This window comes from Chiloscyllium plagiosum, chromosome 4, assembly GCF_004010195.1.
Source record: "Chiloscyllium plagiosum isolate BGI_BamShark_2017 chromosome 4, ASM401019v2, whole genome shotgun sequence".
NCBI classification, from domain to species: domain Eukaryota; kingdom Metazoa; phylum Chordata; class Chondrichthyes; order Orectolobiformes; family Hemiscylliidae; genus Chiloscyllium; species Chiloscyllium plagiosum.
The window spans coordinates 89,709,084-89,727,877 of record NC_057713.1 but is presented as its reverse complement, the minus strand read 5'-3'; the positions used below and the strand labels follow the sequence as shown (position 1 = coordinate 89,727,877).

The following is an 18,794-nucleotide window of genomic DNA, read 5'->3' as shown; positions in this document are numbered from 1 at the left end:
CCTTTTCTCAGTCCCAACCCTCAGACTCAGCACCGCCTTCTTGACCTGCAATCTTCTTCCCGACCTCTCCGCCCCCACCCTCTCTCCGGCCTATTACCCTCACCATCACCTCCTTCGACCTATCGTATTCCCAACACCCCTCCCCCAAGTCCCTCCTCCCTACCTTTTATCTTAGCCTGCTTGGCATACCCTCCCCATTCCTGAAGAAGGGCTTATGCCCGAAACGTTGATTCTCCTGTTCCTTTGATGCTGCCTGACCTGCTGTGCTTTTCCAGCAACACATTTTTAAGCTCAATCCTACATTGGCTGAGTTTACCATGAAGGAGCCTCTTTCTCAACCTCACCCATGTCTAAGGTATGGTGACCCTCAGGTTAATCCAAACCTAGTTGTCTCTCTGTAATGAGTGAGCAGCCCTGTGAGCTTGTGGTGTTGCCGGTGTTGGGCTGGGGTAGACAAAGTTAAAAGTCACATGACACCAGGTTATCGTCCAACAGGTTTATTTTTAACCTGGTGAGACTATGACAACATTTGTTTAATAGAGGAGAATGGTTCTCTTTGAGGAATAAAGTATTACTAGAGGCTATCAGTATATTATAGTCACCAAGAAATTCAATAGGAATTTCAGAAGAAACATCTTTACCCAAAGAACAGTTTTGAACGAGCCAGCACAAAGACTGTTTGAAGTGACTAGTCAAATCCTTAAAGGAAAACTAAGCAGGTATATGAAGGAGAAGGGAATAAAGGGTTACAATAATGATTCAAATGATGAAAGATGAGAGGGCACTCAAGTGGAGCTCAAACACTGACATGGACAGGTTAGAACAAATGTCGTATTTCTGCGATTATGCATCATATGTAATCCTCTGTCCTTGATTTCTGTGTTCCTCCAATTCTGGCTTTTTGCACATTCTCAAATATCACCATTCCACCGTTGGCAACAAGGCTTTCAGCTGCTAAGCCTTGAACACTGGAATTCTCTCAATACACTTTCCCACATCTCTACCTCCCTCGATGCAATTTCGAAATCCGATAACATTTGAACTCAAGAGCTCCAGCCCATTGCTCTAACATATAGTAAAACCTTGTGAACCGAGTCTCGCAAAGCCTGACTGAAAAGAGCTCTGATTGCAGAGTTGATTGGATCTTAATGACCTCAGAAGCATTCTGAAATTCAGCACAGCTTCCAGTTTTAAATCAGCTCTTCCTCTTTTACCTTCCTACTTGCGCTCAATAAGCTTCATTTGCTTTAATTTTGCTAATTTTGTTTGAATTGACGAACTGTTGGAGGACAAGGAGCAGAATCTGGGCCTATTATAAACATTAGTTTGTTTTAATACACTCTTGTGGGCATTAGCCAATGGTAACGTAGTGATAATGTTGCCAGAATAATAATCCAAAGATCTGGAAGAATGCTCCAGACTGCAAGTTCCAACATTGTGGTTGGGAGAATTTAATAAATATATATTTATAATACCAGGCAAAAGTGAGGACTGCAGATGCTGGAAATCAGAGTCTAGATTAGAGTGGTGCTGGAAAAGCACAGCAGGTCAGGCAGCAACCGAGGAGCAGGAAAATCGACATTTCGGGTAAAAGCCCTTCATCTGGAATGAAGGCAGGGAGCCTCCGAGTGGAGAGGTAAATGAGAGGGGGGTGGGGCTGGGGAGAAGATAGCAAAGAGTACAATGGGTGGATGGGGATGGGGATGAAGGTGATAGGTCAGAGAGCGCTTGAGGGAACATCTCCGGGACATCTGCACCAATCAACCCCACTACCCCATGGCGCAACATTTCAACGCCCCCTCCCACTCTGCCGAGGACACGCAGCTCTTGGGCCTCCTCCACCGCCATTCCCTCACCACCTGATGCCTAGAGGAAGAACACCTCATCTTCTGCCTCGGTACATTTCAAACCCAGGGCATCAATGTGGACTTCACCAGTTTCCTCATTTCCCCCGATTTTCCTGCTCCTTGGATGCTGCCTGACCTGCTGTGCTTTTCAAGCACCACTCTAATCTAGACTCTATTTATAATACCAGTCTCATTAATAATAACTACTGGATTGTTGTAGAATCATCTGGTTCACCAAGGGAGAAAATCTGCCTTTCTCACCTGTCCTAGCTTCAATGCAACTCCAGATGCATATCAATGTTGTTGAGTCTTAACTGCTCTCTGAAACCACCAGCAAATCATTAACATGTCACAAACCCCTGCAGAAAAAAAACATTGGAGGTACCTTCACTACATGGACTGTAGCAATTCATAAGTGCAGTTCACCAACTTTTTCTCAAGGGTGATTAGGAATAAACAATAAAGCCCATCTTTGCCAGTGATACTAACACCCCAAGAATGAATTTAAAAAGATGTGACATTGGTGAGCCATTGCAAACCATGTGGTTTTGACTTTGTGACAGTGAAGTTACAGTGATGCATTTCCAAGTCAGGATGGTGTATGACTTTAGGGGGAACTACAGATGGTGAAGTTTTCATGGATCTTCTGTCCTTGTCCTTCTTGATGATGGAAGTCATGATCTTGTAAGTTCCAAAAAAACCTTGATACGTTTCTCGTGGATGCTTCACATGCAGGCATATTGCACTGGTGGTGGGGGTGGTTAATTTTTAAGCTAGCGGTTGGAGTGTCAGTCAAATAGGTTGCTGTTTCATGGATAGAGTCAGGCTTCTTGAGTGCTGTTGGAGCTACTCTCATGCAGATAAGTAGGGGGGTAGGGTTCCATCACAGTCCTGAAAAGTGCCTTGCAGCTGATGGACAGGATTTGGACAATTAGGTGGTGAGTTGCTCACCACAGATTTCCCAGCCTCTGATTTACACTTGTCGTCATAAAATTTGTGTAATCAAGTCAAGCTTCTAGTCAATGTTGACCTCCATGATGTTGATGTTGAGGTTTCTGTAATAAACATGCCATCAAATGTTTTGAGAAGATGGTTAGACTCTCACTTCTCGGAGATGGATATTGCCTGGCACTTGCAAGGTACTTAAGTGACTTGCCAGGATTAACTCGTGTCTAAATATTGCCCAGGTCTGGCTGCATGTAAACTGTTTCATCATTTCAAAAGTTGCAAAATTAATACTGTGCAATTCTTGGTGACCACTTCTAAAGATGCTTGACAATGTGGCTGATGGTGGTCAGGCTGAGGGCACTACCCTGAGGAACTTCAGTGTGATGTCCTATGGTTGAGATGCTTGACTTTCAACAACCACAACATCCAAGACAATCACTTTTACCACACCTTTGGAATTCACCTCTTCTTCTTGGAACAAGATTGTAATGATATCTGGAAATGAGCAACCAATTCAGAAGCCATACTGAACATCAGTAAACAGCTTGTTGCTGAGTAACTTCTACTTAGTTTTGCTGTTTGTGACATTTTCAAATGCTTTGTTGATGATTGGGAGTAGGTTAATGGAAGGGTAATAAGCCAGATTAGATTTGGTCTGCTTTTTGTGCTGGATTTTCTACATTGTCGGGTAAATGTCACTGTCGCACCTATCCTAGCTTGGCTACAGGCACAGATAATTCTAGAGCACAAGTCATCAGAATTACACTTGAGGGGAAATTGGAACCCTTAGCCTTTGCCCTTTAACTGTTCCTTAATGCCACATGAAATAAATGAAATTGGCTATTCATGATTTCAGTGGTGGCCAAGATGGCTCATTGACTCAGCACTTCTGTCTAATGCTGAGGGCAAATAATTCAGTCTTGGCCTTTGCAATGATATATCATGTTACTCCATAGTAGAGAATTTGGATTTTTATGAAATGGGTTAGTTATTTAATTATGTGTGATCATTCAGGTCTGATCTGAATCCTACCTCTACTATGTGCTTCTTCTGCTGTTTAGCATGCATATTGTTCCAAATGGTAGTTTTCACCATGTTGGCACCTCATTCTTGGGGGCATACAGTGTTGTTCCTGGTGCACTTCTCATTCAATGAAGGGTGGCCCACAGGCTTGATGGTTATTGTGAAGTGAGTGATATGCCAGGCCATAAGGTTGCATACTGTGATTAAATGCAATTCTGCAGCTACTGAAGAAGCCCTAGAAAAATTGGAATCAGTGGGTATCAATTCTCCGCTGGTTGGAGGCATACTTGGCAGGTAGGCAGATGGTAATGGTTGTTGAAAGTCAGTCATCTCAGCTCCACGGTATCTCTGCAGGAGTTCCTCAGGGTATATCCGAGGCCCAATCATCTTTAACTGCTTCATCAATGACCTTTCCTCCATCATAAGGTGAGAAGTGGGGATGTTCATTGATGATAGCACAATGTTTAGATACTGAAGCAGTCCATGTCCAAATGCAACAAGATCTGGATAATATCCAGGCTTGGGCTGACAAGTAACATTTACACCACACAAATGTCAGACAACGACCATCTCCAATAACAGATAATCTAATCACTGCCCCTTGACATTCAATAGTGTTACTGTCACTGAATTCTCCACTATCAACATCCTTGGGGTTACTATTGACCGGAAACGCAACTGGATTTGTCACTTAAACACAGTGGCTACACGAATAGATCAGAGGCTAGGAATACTAAAGTCAGTAACTCACTTCCTGACTCCCCAAAGCAGGTCTGCTATCTACAAGGCACAAGTCAGGAGTGTGATGGAATATCCCCCACTTGCCTGGATGAATGCCACTCGAACAATACTCAAAAAGCTTGACACCACCCAGGACAAAGTAATCCACTTCACTGGCACCACATCCACAAGCATTCACTCCCTCCACCACTGATACTCAGTAGCAGCAGTGTGTACCATTTATAAGATGCATTGCAAAAAGCCACCAAAGATCCATAGACAGCACCTTCTAAACCCACAATCACTTCCATTGAAAAGGACAAGGGCAGCAGACATATGGCAACACCATCATCTTTTATATGCATGAGCACAGTACATGGACTCTGACCAGCTCACTCTGAGCCAGTCCTTAGAGTAAGGAGATTCTCTGAAACTCCTGTTCATTTATTTATTTATTTTCTCTTTTTTCTCTTACCGCCTAACTGCGGTAGTGCTTATGTTTTTCCCAGCACCCATGTTGTGTATGTGCAGGTGTGAGACACAGTGAGAGACACAAGGTGCACGAATCTTTATTCAGTTTCCACCACCAGGAAGAAAGGAAACACCCGAGTGGCCAGTGACAAGCAGTGCCCTTCACATCAAAGGGCAATGCTGTGTGATCAAACAGTGAGGGGGAGGGCAGGGATTAAATCAAAATAGAGTTGGAGGGAGAAATAATGCACTCCACTCCCTGCGGCGCCCACCTCTCCCTGAAAACTCCTGTTTATTTTTTTTTACCATCTGCATCAACTCCCACTACACATAGGTGAGCACTAACCTGCTTCTTTCTCAGTTTTGTAGCTAACTCTAATGTAATGTCATGCCTTGACCCTGGCACTGACGTGAGCCATCTCAGGGTGAACAGGATGTCTGAAAGTCCTGTTCTTTTTTTAACCCATTTTGTGTGTGTGTGTGCAGGTGTGAGACACAGACACAAGGTGTACGAATCTTTATTCAGTTTCCACCACCAGGAAGAAAAGAAACACCCGAGTGGCCAGTGACATGCAGTGCCCTTCACATCAAAGGGCAATGCTGTGTGATCAAACAGTGAGGGGGAGGGCAGGGATTAGATCAAAATAGAGTTGGAGTGGGAAATAATGCACTCCACTCCCTGCGGCGCCCACCTCTCCCTGAAAACTCATGTTTTTTTTTATAGGAGATCTGACACCCCGTTCTCTTTTTTTTGTCTTTTTTTAAACCCCCACACTACCGCCTAACTGCGATAGTGCTTATTTTTTCCCCAGCACCCATGTTGTGTGTGTGCAGGTGTGAGACACAGTGAGAGACACAAGGTATACGAATCTTTATTCGATTTCCACCACCAGGAAGAAAGGAAACATCCGAGTGGCCAGTGACAAGCAGTGCCCTTCTCATCAAAGGGCAGTGCTGTGTGATCAAACAGTGAAGTGGAGGGCAGGGATTAAATCAAAATAGAGTTGGAGGGGGAAATAATGCACTCCACTTCATGCGGCACCCACCTCTCCCTGAACAACTCCTGTTTTTTTTCCTTTTTTTTCTTTTTTGTAGGTGTGAGACACAGTGAGAGACACAAAGTGCACAAATCTTTATTCAAATTCCACCACCAGGAAGATAGGAAAACACCCGGGTGGCCGGTGACAAACACTGCCCTTCACATCAAAGGGCAATGCTGTGTGATCAAAACATTGAGGGGGAGGGTAGGGACTAAATCAAAATAGAGTTGGAGGGGGAAATAATGCACTCCACTCTCTGTGGCGCCCACTTCTCCCTGAACAACTCCTGTTTATTTCTGTCAGTCAGGGCTCCCTGATTGGCCCAGTTTACCAGCTCCAATCAGTAATCTCATATACGAGATCCACCTGTCCATCCTTGTTCCAATCACTACACATCTTTTTCAATATAGTTTTAAACTCATGTTTAGGCCTCTGGCTGACCAGTCCTATAACTTAATAACTATTGTGTCACCATGCCCCATCCATTCTCTACTGCAGAATCTGATCGAGGGGAAAGAATGATGATGGGAGAAGGCCTGTATGAATGCAATGGGGTATGAAGAGCTGCATTCACCCTTCCTGTTTCTGATCCAAACCTACCTTTAACATCTTCCACTCTCTCACCCCGAGTCAGCAGTTTGCAGATTTGAGTTCCACTTGAAAAACTTGAATACAGAAATCTCGGCTGTCAATCTGGTTCATTACTGAGAGACAGTATCTGTGCTGTCTTTTGGATGAGATATTGCACAGAAATTTTCACCCAGAGCCCTGGCCAGTATATACCTCTCAACATACATCACACAAGATTATCTGGTGATTATTACAGTGCATTTGTAGGACCTTCCTGTGTGCAGATTAACTGCCACATTGCCCGCATTATAACAGTTTGAGGAATACTTAGTTAACACAGTTTTGGGCGGCACGGTGGCACAGTGGTTAGCACTGCTGCCTCACAGCGCCAGAGACCTCAGGCGACTGACTATGTGGAGTTTGCACATTCTCCCCGTGTCTGTGTCGGTTTCCTCCCACAGTCCAAAAAAATGTGCAGGTTAGGTGAATTGGCCATGCTAAATTGCCCATAGTGTTTGGTGTAGAGGAATGGGTTGGGTGGGTTGCACTTTGGCAGGTCGATGTGGACTTGATGGGCTGAAGGGCCTGTTTCCACACTGTAAGTAATCTAATCATAAACCTCTTTAAGATCTTATGCAAGGCAGTATACAAATTATTACAAACTTTATTAAAAAAATGTGATTTATGAAATTTGTGCCAAGTTCCCTGGTGTTCCATATTTTCACCATATTCTGGATAGGCAGTTTCCCCAGTATTCTTTATTAGTGACTACCTTATAGCTATGGCCACCATGACATCTGCCTATTGATAGAATCACAGAATTGGTACAGTGAAGAAAGAAGCCACTTAGCTCACCCTATCTTCAGCAGCTCCTCAAATGAGCATTGTTACCTAGTGCCAATCTTCTGCTTTTTAGTCCATACCCTTGCAACTATTTCTCTCCAAATAATCATCCAATACCTCAATTGAATCTGCTTCCACTGCACTTCCACACAGTGCATAGTGTAGCCTAACCACAGGGTAAAATCACATTAGTCCTACATTATCATTGAAGGGACAAATGGCAATGGTTTAACCTGAGGGTCACCACACATCAAGTGAGGGGAGAAGTTGAGAAGAAGTCCTTTGTGGTAACCTCAGCCAGTGGTGGAATTGCATCCATGTACTGCAACCTACCCATTCAGACAACTGAGCTAATTCCCAGGGTTTCTCATTCCACCAACCATACTTGTAAATTGCTTCTGCACTCACTCCAATACGATCATATCTTTCCTTTAATGTGGTACCTACAACTGTATATAATATTCCAGCTTAGGTCCGACAATAACTCGATTACATTTTTTTGAAGAAGTGACGAAGTATTGATGAAAGCAAGGCATGTTGTCTATATGGACTTCAGCAAGGTCTTTGACAAGGTTACCACATGGCAGACCGGTTAGCAAAGTTAAATCACATGGAATCTAGGGAGAGCTAGCCATTTGATATAAATTGGCTTGAAGGAAGGAGACATTGGGTAGTGGTGGATTGTGTTTTTTCTAGCCTGTGGTGTGCCACAAGGGTCAGTGCTGAATCCACTACTTTTTGTCATTTATATAAATAATTTAGATGTGAATATAGGAAGAACGGTCAGTAAGTTTGCAAATTTGAATTAGAATCCCTACATTATAGAAACAGGCCCTTCGGCCCAACAGATTCACACTGACCCTCCGATGAGTAACCCACCCAAACCCATTCCCCTACCCTATATTTACCTCTGACTAACGCACCTAAATTACACATCCCTGAACACTATGGGCAATTTAGCATGGCCAATTCACCTAAGCCGCACATCTTTGGATTGTGGGAGGAAACCCACGCAGACATGGGGAGAATGTGCAAACTCCACACAGACAGCCACCCAAGTGACCAGGTCGAACCCAGGACCGTGGTGCTGTGAGGCAGCAGTGCCAACCACTGAGCCACTGTGCCACATTCTAGTGGACAGTGAAGAAAGTTATCTCAGAGAATAATGGAACTTTGATCAGATGGGCCAATGGGCTGAGAAATGGCAGATGGAGTTTAATTTAGACAAATGTGACTATCTTATAGCTATGTTGCATTTTGGTAAGGCAAATCAAGACAGGACTTATGTACTTAATGGTAGGGCCCTAAGGAGTGTTGCCAAACAAAGTGACTTTGGGGTATAGGTTCATAGTTCCTTGAAATTGGAGTTGAAGGTAGACAGGGTAATGAAGAAGGCTGAAAGAACTGTGGATGTGGTAAATCAGAAACAAAAACGTAGATTTCTGTAAAAGCTCAGCAGGTCTAGCAGCATCTATGGAGAGAAAGTAGAGTTAAAGTTTTGGGTCAAGTGACCGTTCCCCAGTTCTGAGGAAGTTAAATCTGATAACTCTGATTTCTCTCCATAGATGCTGCTAGACCTGCTGAGCTTTTCGAGAGATTTCCCTTCCTAGCACCAGACAATTTCAGACCTTTGACAAACGGGGGAAAACTTACTTACACAGGAGACAGGCCCAATCATTGCTTTCAAAATAAGTTTGGATCATTAGTCCATGAGTAAACAAATTACACTACTACGTTGGGAAAGGCGGGAGAGGGAGACCAGTTGAGTTAGTCTTGCGTCGAGCTCACGACGGGCTGAATGAGCTCTTTCTATGCTGTGATCATCGATATTTGCATTCAAGGTTTGATTCAAACGCATCCTCAATGTTGCAGCGTCACATTCCTTACAGCTTATCGCCCATTACCTTGCCAGCAGTATACTAGTGACGAAAAGCCACCACGCAAACTGCATAATATCCTGTGACCCACCCACTGGAAACGAGGAGGCTTTGATTGACAGTTCAGGCGGTGCGACTAAATGTGTGTGTGTTTTAACGCTGCTTTACCCTGTGAACTGGCGTGAAGCTGTGGTAAAGCAGGCAGCCTTTCCCCGCGGAGTCCGCCTGCATTTCGTTCAGTTTGCGGCTGCTGTAGTGGAGTGACACCACGTAGGCTTTCCCAGTGAGAGAGGCAGGGGCGCTGCCTGCTGATTTACTGGATTCGGATTTATTTGTATTTGTTATTTGTGTGTGTGTGTGTGCAGTTGGTTGAATGAGCGATGGCCTCATTCAGTTACCTGTCCACCATACCCCTACTGGTCTCTCTGCTCCTGGGCAACCTGCGCTTCTCTGTACAGGAGCAGGAGGACGAGCACAGCAAACACCTTTACACCGCCGAGCTCTTCAACCATGCCGTGCAGACCGCTCCTCACTTCATCATGTTCTTTGCACCTTGGTAAAGTTCGCCATCTATTTTGCTTTTTTTTTGATCATTATTGATTGCATTCAGATGCCTATGGGAGGTGGAAGTTCAATGTTATTTTGTTAATCATTTATTGTATGTAATCGGATTTTTTTTATTGTTGCTTTTTTATGGAAATTGAGGAAACAAAACTTTTTAGGCGAAAGGGAAGTCACACACTTTCCATTGGGTGGGTTAGTGAAAGTTGAGTGGGAGTTTAAAATGATCAGCCGCAGTTCTCTCAGAAAAAAATGTGTGTGTGTAGTGGGTGGGAAGCAAGCGAGAGAGTGGTTTAAGACCTATATACGTGTTACTTTATAGAGTGTTCACTTCAGTCAGTATCTGACCCTGTGTTCCATTGTAGTTCCAACGCGTTGTTTGGGGGATCTGTGTACGTGGCAGCAAAGGATGGGAGATTACATTACGTAACAATGTTTTACAAAAACTAATGCTCGGTTTGTTCACTGGGGCGAGGTGCTTTTGATAACAAATGCAAAAGGAACTGGTGGTATCATAAACCTTTACACTGCACACAGTCTGTGTTTGCTTAGTTACAAACGTAACTGGGATTTGCTACTCCGTTTCCCCTCCCCCCATGGAACTTTGACGTTCCCTGCACTTCCTTTCCCTGGTACTTCCTTATTGGAGTTTTCATTGAATGAATGAACGAATGAATGAGATATCTAGCGAGGGCAGCTCCTCACACTGAGACAGGTGCCTCATGAACTCAAGACCTCGACTTCTTCCTTTCCCTCCAACTTTTGATGTCAACCGGCCCTGTGTCAGATTGGTTGCTGACTCTTTGAAAACTTGGTGTAGACTCAATTTTTGATCAGTCATTTAAATGTATAAATTTTTCAGGCACAGTTTAATTTGAATTGCATCCATGCCAGATGCACAGTGATACATGACTGATTTTACAAAAACGTTGAGTGATTTTTTTGAAGTAGTTTTTTTCGCTTAATTCATGCTGTGAAATCTGATTTTAAAATCTTGACATTTATCACAGCAAATCCGTTCACCTTTCATTTAGAGTCATAGAGATTTACAGCACAGAAACCTACCCTTTCTTCCACTGTCCATGCCGACCAGATATCGTAAATGAATCTCGAAGAAAGTGAGGACTGTAGATGCTGGAGATCAGAGTCAAAAAGTGTGTTGCTGGAAAAGCACAGCCAAGTCAGGCAGCAGCTGAGGAACAGGAGAATTGATGTTTCGGGCATAAGCCCTTCATCCCTCATTCCTGTGCTTTTCCAGCACCACATAAATTAATCTAGTCCCATTTGCCAGCTTTTGGCCCATATCCCTTTAAACCCTTCCTTTTTATGTACTCATCCAGATGCCTTTTAAATGTTGTAATTGTACCAGCCTCCTCCATTTCCTCTGGCAGCTCATTCCATATATGCACCACCCCCCTGTGTGAAAAAGTTGCCCCTTGGGACCCTTTAAGTCTTTTCCCCTCTCAGCTTAAAACAATGCCCTCTAATTTTGTACTCCCCTACCCTGGAAAAAGACCTTGGCTATTTACCCTATCCATGCCCTTCATGATTTATAAGCCTCTATAAGGTCACCTCTCAGCCTCCGATGCTCCAGGGAAAATAGCCCCACCCTGTTCGGCCTCAAACCCTCCAACCCTGGCAACATCCTTGTAAATCTTTTCTGAACCTTCTCAAGTTTCACAACTTTAGCAGGGAGACCAGAACTGAATGCAGTATTCCGAAAGTGGCCTAATCAATGTCCTGTACAGCCTCAACATGATCTCCCAACTCTGATACTCAGGTCACTTGACCAATAAAGGCAAGCATACCAAATGCCTTTTCACTATCCGGTCTACCTATGATGGATTCTGAATGGTTGAAAGGAGCAGATTAACTGTAAACTTTTCCTAAATGGCAGTTAATATTTGGTCAACTCTTAGCTTTAAAAACTGAAATTGATAGATAGCTGTTACTCAAGTATTAAGAGGACTGGGGAAAAGACAACTATATGGAGTTAGTTAAGTGGAGAACAATTTGAAGGGCTATGTGGCATCCTCCGTTCTAATATTCCTGTATCTGCCCTTCTATAACATTAATTTTTTAGTGAATTTCTGGCTGACTACTTCTAATAATTGCAAGTTTGAAATTCAAATGAACTCTAGCTTTCTGAAGTAGATTTATACCATGACGACTGCACCATGGTATGAATTTACATTACTTTAGAAGAACATACAGTTAATAGCAGATCAGTGAATATAGTAAAAATGGGAATACATTGTCTCTAGGACTGGTGATCTGTTTGAATTTAAGTCTATAACTAATACAGAGATTGTTGGGAGCATATTGATAACTTCAGACATATTGTACAAGTGCTCAGTTTTAGGGGCTTATGAACAATGTGTACGCAGCATGTCTACATGTATGGAAATTCTCAACCACGTGTACAAACATAATTTCTCTTGAAAGATTAATGTCAGAGATGTAACTCATGTCTGTTAATTTTAATGATTTAAAATGTTAATCATGCAGCATATGACCCCCAGTGTATGTGGAACATTGAAGTTTTAAGTTGCACTATTCATTTTTTTTGAGTTGGAAAATGCATATTCAACATTCTGACTGAGTTGGGCAGCCTGCTGAATCTGGCTGGATAGGGATAGGTGAAGGTGCAGAGTTGGGTCAAATTGAATGTGAGATGCTGAGAACATGGTGAGTCTAGGAGAGTGGGCGCAAGCAAAGATCAAGGTCTGCCCTGTTTGTTTGAATGTGTTATCAGGGACAGGTAGTACACTGAGGGGCTAACTGGGGCAATAGGATCTTGTATATTTTTTATATGAACGTGAGATATGATCTGTTATTGGTTGCTAGCACAGATAAATGAGACCCTGTGGGAATTTTCCATACCCACCTAATTAACATTAGTAAGTTATGATTGGAATCTGTAGTTTATATATTTTTCTTTGTACATCAGGAAGTAAAACCAAATTGGCCCCAGCCTCTAAGCTGCTGTATAATGATGTTTTGCCTCCTTTTAGATTTTTCAACTTTCTTTACTTATATAACAATCAGCAGATTTGAATCTCAAAGATTGACCTGTATTGCTCCCTGCATTCCATCTGACATTTCCATTGGGTTTTGGCCAAACCAGATCCTTCTTAACTACAGACAGTTTATGCACCTTTTTGAGAAAAGGAATATGGTTGAGTGCATACAGTGCATCTGATTAATTGGATCTTTAGTAGTTTAAAAGTTTTTGACTTGCTTCAGGGGTGGGGAGGATTTTAACTTTGCAATCGTGTAAATGGTCCAGGGATTGCCAGCCTCGTTAACATCACTCTCAAGATTTATTTTGAATTAAAATAAAAATTTGAAATGTGTTTAAAAAAAGTAGGCTGAGTTTTTATTCAGCCTTTTACAAGTGAAAATGATGGTTTTAAAGTCTTTGTGAAAGATGTCATTGTCTGTGGAAGATAGAGCCCTCTTAAAATTAGTACATACTTGATCATTATGGAAAAGCATATTGGAGCACTAACCTGGGACACATGGGATGGCAAGGCACGGTTTGCATCTCTGACAGATGAGGTTTGCAGACAGAGTTGAGGTTTTGCCATGGAATGGCTGTAACCCCAACATCATCCTTTAGGTATGCCCTGTTGAGCTGATAGGGAAGATTTACTTCAGGCTGGACCACAGTGGAAGACTGTTACATGGGAGACCTCAACATCAGTGCACATGAAACCTTACGGCTATTAGATGACGAAACCTCCTGCTGATTACCGTCTTCTACCCTCCCTCAGCTGACGAATCAGTATTCACCCCTGTTGAACACTACTTGGAGAAAACACTGAGGTGCATATTTGACTCAATGCCTATCACAAAGAGTGAAAGTGAGATCTGCAGATGCTGGAGATCAAAGTTGAAACTTTATTGCTGGAACAGCACAGCAGGTCAGGCAGCATCCAGGGAACTGGAGATTCGACGTTTCGGGCACAGGCCCTTCTTCCTGAAGAAGGGCCTGTGCCCGAAACGTCGAATCTCCTGTTCCCTGGATGCTGCCTGACCTGCTGTGCTGTTCCAGCAATAAAGTTTCAACTATCACAAAGAGTGGCTTGATAGCACCACTTCTGACTGGTCTTACTGAGTCTGGAAGGACATATCTGCCGGATTAGGACTGTGGCAGGCAGAGAAAGAATCAACATGAGCGGAAAATCTCTGTCTTTGCAACCAACAGTCTACTTATCACAGGTGCAAATGGCAATGATGGTATTGATAGGAGTGACTAGTGGACAGTCTGTGTGGAGATCAACTTCCTTATTCACAATGACAATGACTTGTTGAGTTGTGTGGCATTACTGCCACGCTAAGTGGGATAGATTAGGACAGATCTAACATCTCAGTTGTAGTATTTATGATACGGGTTGTCAGCAGAGAATTGAGTTCAACCTCATGGCTCAGCCCATATCCTTCACTATTCTCATCCAGCCAAGGGAACAAGCCTGATTCAATAAAGAGTGCAGGAGAACATGCCAAGAGCAGCACATAAAATTAGTTGTCACTCTGTTGAAGCTATGGCATAGGACTACATGCAGCTAAACAGTAGAAATAACATAGCTATGTGATAGAATAACTAATAGGTTAGATCAAAGCTCCTAATTCTACCACATCCAGTCATAAATGATCATAGTCTAATTAAGCAACCAGCTTGAAGAGGAGGCCCTGAGAGTCCTCATTTGCAAGATGCATCTTTGTAGCTGATGCACACTGATGCTATTGAGCATGGAGGGAGTAAATGTTTGTGGATGTGGTGCCAATCAAGCAGGCTGCTTTGTTCTGAATGGTGCCAAGCTTCTTGACTCACTAGGAGGTGAGTTATTCACTGCAGGATTCATAGCCTTTGACCTGCTGTTGTAGTCACAGGGATATTTATATGGCTAATCTCATTTACATTCTGTCAATATTAATCCCAAGATGTTGACCATGAGCGTTCAGTGATGATGATGCCATTAAATGTCAAGGGCAGAGATTCCCTAAAACTCTTAGACAACACCTTCCGAATCCACAACTATCATCTAGAAGGACAAGGGCAGCAGGTAGATGGGACTCTGCCACCTACAAGTTCCTTTCCAAGTCATTCACCATCCAGACTTGCAAATAAGAAAAAAACCCGTACCTTCAGTGTCGCTGAGTGAAAATCCTGGAGCTCCCTCCTTAGTGGCATTGTGATGGTACCCTATGCCAAATGGGCTGCAGCAAATACAGAAAGCAGCTCACCAGCACCTTCTCACAAAGGGATGGCAAATAAATGCTGGCACAGCCACTGATTCCCACGTTCCCTGAGTGAATAAGAAAAAGCACCTAGCACATGTGGAAATGCCATGACTGCATACACAGCCATTTCCAGCCAGACTTGTTGTGTCAATGACCTATCACTGTCATCTCCTGAGGTTCCTATCTTTGTAGATATCGCACATCAGGAAAATTTTTATTCCCCTTGGGTCTCCAGGAATGACTGAATACTTGATGCAGTCAGGCTGAACCATGAAGAAATTCCGTAAATTTCTTTCTGTAGTTCTGTTTCTTCATATTCGTGGCGAATGAGAAAAAAGGTATAATAATTTAGAGAAGCTTCTGACTTAAGTTCTGGATTCTAATCAATTTTTAATGCTATTCACTGTACACCTTTTAAAAAAATTAAATATGCTGTCTATTCTGAACAGGTGTGGGCATTGTCAGAGACTTCAGTCAACATGGAATGAACTAGGGGACAAATATAACAACATGGAAAACACGCCAGCCAATGTAGCTAAAGTTGACTGCACCAAAGATACACAGACCTGTTCAGATCAAGGAGTCCGTGGATATCCTACGTAAGTGGGGTGTTTTCAAAGAGTGATTTTTCACTTAAAATGTTTTTTTAGCATCATGCTTGCCTGGAAACGATGAGTCACCCTTAAGTGATTGCCGATCGTCAGTACTATCTGAAGATGTTGGCGATATGAGATTTGTTCATTTTGGGGGCTTGATTTTGATTTGAAGGGGTGGTGGAACAATCTCGATGACATTCTGGGGAGTTTAGTTTTATTCTATTCAGTAAGTGCTGGATACTATGGAGTCCATTATTACACATCTTTATTCCTGCATTTGGTTCCCAACACCCAAATTTGTAGAAATAATAAAACCAAATGATCCAACTCCTAAAATATGATCTTGAGTACATTAGTGCAGTGTTTTCTACAAGTATTTATTCATTGTACTGTCAGTAAATTTGGGGTGATGGCATTCACCGTAATTTGGAAGTGTATTTTAATAATAATATTTCCATTATGGGGGTGGGGATTTGGTGATGTCATTGGACTAGCAGTCCAGAGCTCCAGGCTGCTGTTCAGGGGGCTTGAGTTCAAATCCCATCATGGCAGATGTAGAAACCTGAATTCAATAAAATTTCTGGATTTGAAAGCTAGTCCAACGCTGACCATGTAACTGCTGTCAATTGTCATAAATCTGCCACCTTCACCTGGTCTGGCCTACATGGGTCTGTAGAGCCACAACAATATGGTTGACTGTTAATTGCCCTCAGGACCTTATACCCATCTTATGAATAAATATAATAAAAGGTGCTTTTTCATGATGATAGTGAGCTCCAACTAACTAAAGCATAACTTTATTCATGCCTACCACACCCATCAATGCTTTAAAATAAAATTGCTTGATCACTGTAAATATTTTTTGTCCTTCTAATCTAGCAAGATGCTTTCAGAAAAAAAGTTAATTTATTTTTAATTATACAGCATTTTGAGCCTAATTTTAGATCTATAATCTGATTGCTGTGTGGACCAATAGTCTTATTTTCTGATTTTCCTTTTTAGACTGAAGTTGTTCAGACCCGACCAGGAAGCAGTGAAATATCAGGGACCCCGAGACCTGCAGTCACTAGAGACGTGGATGCTTCAGACCCTTAATGCTGAACCTGCTGTAAGTCTTAGAAAGTCACTGTAATCTCAAACTCTGGAATGTTTTAGAACCAAGACTGTCGCTGAGAAATCTAAGTAGCAATTTATGTTTCATGTTTGTTCCTGGTCATTTGTAGTCAAACGGTTGCATGGCTTTTTTTTAAGTAAAACTTGTATACTGACAAACTTCCAGCTGTGTTCACAACCTACTTTCACCAAGCAAGCTGTTCTTTGCACCATAAATAATAACTTCCTTAGGTGGTTCTGCAGAGAAATGCATAAAAATTATAAATGAAATTCACAGCAGGTTTGCATTGATCTGTAAACACAATATGTGCAAAAGCAACTCAGCCTGGCATTTTCATTCATTTTCTATTCATACTTCATTTAGAGTGAGAGTAGTTTGCATTGATTATCCTGAAAAATTAAGAAAAAACGCACATGGACATTACAGTGGTGAAAGACCAATGTGTAGTGTAGGCCTGATGGGCTGAGAGGCCTCCTTCTTCCATATGTACATTCCAAGAGGTACATATTGGAATTGGTGGTTTTTGCATACTGCAGAGACTTTCAATTATGAACAGAAAAAAGTCATCATGGCCACACGATATCTATAGCCAGAGAGAGAGATTTAACATTATGGGTTTATGACCTTGCATCAGAATTGAGGAAGATGAGAGATTTGACGGACTCTCAGTATGTGAAAAAGGACAGTGGAAAGAAGAACAAAAGGGAACAGCTGTGTTAGTGTGGAGGGCAAAGCAGATTGAACGACAAAATATTGCATATCAGAAAAAGTCAGAGAATGCTAATGGGACAAGTTTAGAAACAAAAGGTGTGCCTAGATGAATGAAAGAATAGCAGCCATCTGAATGCATTAAGAAGGAGACATGAAAAACCAAACCAACAGAAGGACTTGAAACAAAATGGTGTAAAGGTTATGATCTAAAATGGCTATACTCAGTGTTGCGTTCCAAAGTTGAAAGTGGAGGTGTGGCTGCTTGAGCTTGTGTGGAGCTTCAATGCAAGCCAAGGACAGAAAGGTCAGGCTGGGGATAACCGAGATTTGAAACGACAGCTGAAACTTAGGGTTACACTTGCAGTTCAAACGGAGGTATTCAGTACAATGGTCACCCAGTCTGTTTGGTCTTGCCAATGTAGAGAAGATTTTGTACTGTCTATCGTCGTATTTTTAGTTTTAGTTTTGCCACTACCACAGAATAACTCTATTGTAATCTCTTCAAACTATTTCATTATATACATGTAAATATGCGGAAAATATTTGGTGGTTTAATGTAACTGCTGCGATCTCGGTTCCAACAAATATAGTCTATTCCAATCAGAAAATTGTGTGAAATGCTGTTTTCTTTAAATATTAATTAGATTTTCCCCATACTAATAGCCAGAACACATACTAGTCTTGGTGGAATAATACTAGTCTCCTCGTTTATAAGTTATCACTTAGACAGAGATTGGTGATTTGGCATCAGCTGAATAACATTTCCAAAAAACTAAGAACAGGAAGAAAATAAAACTGTTTCTCTCTCCTACTTGATTTCTTCTTTTCTACCTTACACGATCTTATTTGAACTGTCTCGTTGTTTATTTATGCCCCACTGTGACTCCTGTTTAGTCTTTCTACTTAAAAAAAAAATCTTCCAAACATTTCATGGAGAAGGGGATGCCAGTAGATTAACACACCAGAAATGGTGTGTGTTTTCAAAATGGTAATCGGAATGTTTGGAGAACAGAAAATGCTTGTGCTGTCAGAGTCCTTTGAGAATTTGTTTTTTATAAAATATATAAAAAGATAATTCATAATTTATAATGCCGCAGAGGATTTAAAAAAAAGAGCTATTGGTTTTTGCATCCACGCAAATGAACAAATGTGGATGTCTTCAGCTTGTTTTCCCTATTCTTTTTTTCCCACCAGCTTTAAAGAAAATGGTGAATACTGTGATTCTT

General features: G+C 42.1%; 1 protein-coding gene across 1 annotated transcript in view; it reads left to right on the top strand.

Annotated features, from left to right (window-relative positions):
• The first annotated feature begins 9,493 nt into the window (after positions 1–9,493).
• The window catches only part of txndc5 (thioredoxin domain containing 5), a 32,179-nt gene continuing 22,878 nt past the window's right edge, over positions 9,494–18,794 (top strand). Inside the window, exons 1-3 of the mRNA XM_043688584.1 lie at positions 9,494–9,895; positions 15,597–15,746; positions 16,746–16,851. Of these exons, the coding sequence (XP_043544519.1) occupies positions 9,720–9,895; positions 15,597–15,746; positions 16,746–16,851 (432 nt within the window). The 5' untranslated portion in view covers positions 9,494–9,719. The remainder of the gene's footprint in view (positions 9,896–15,596; positions 15,747–16,745; positions 16,852–18,794) is intronic.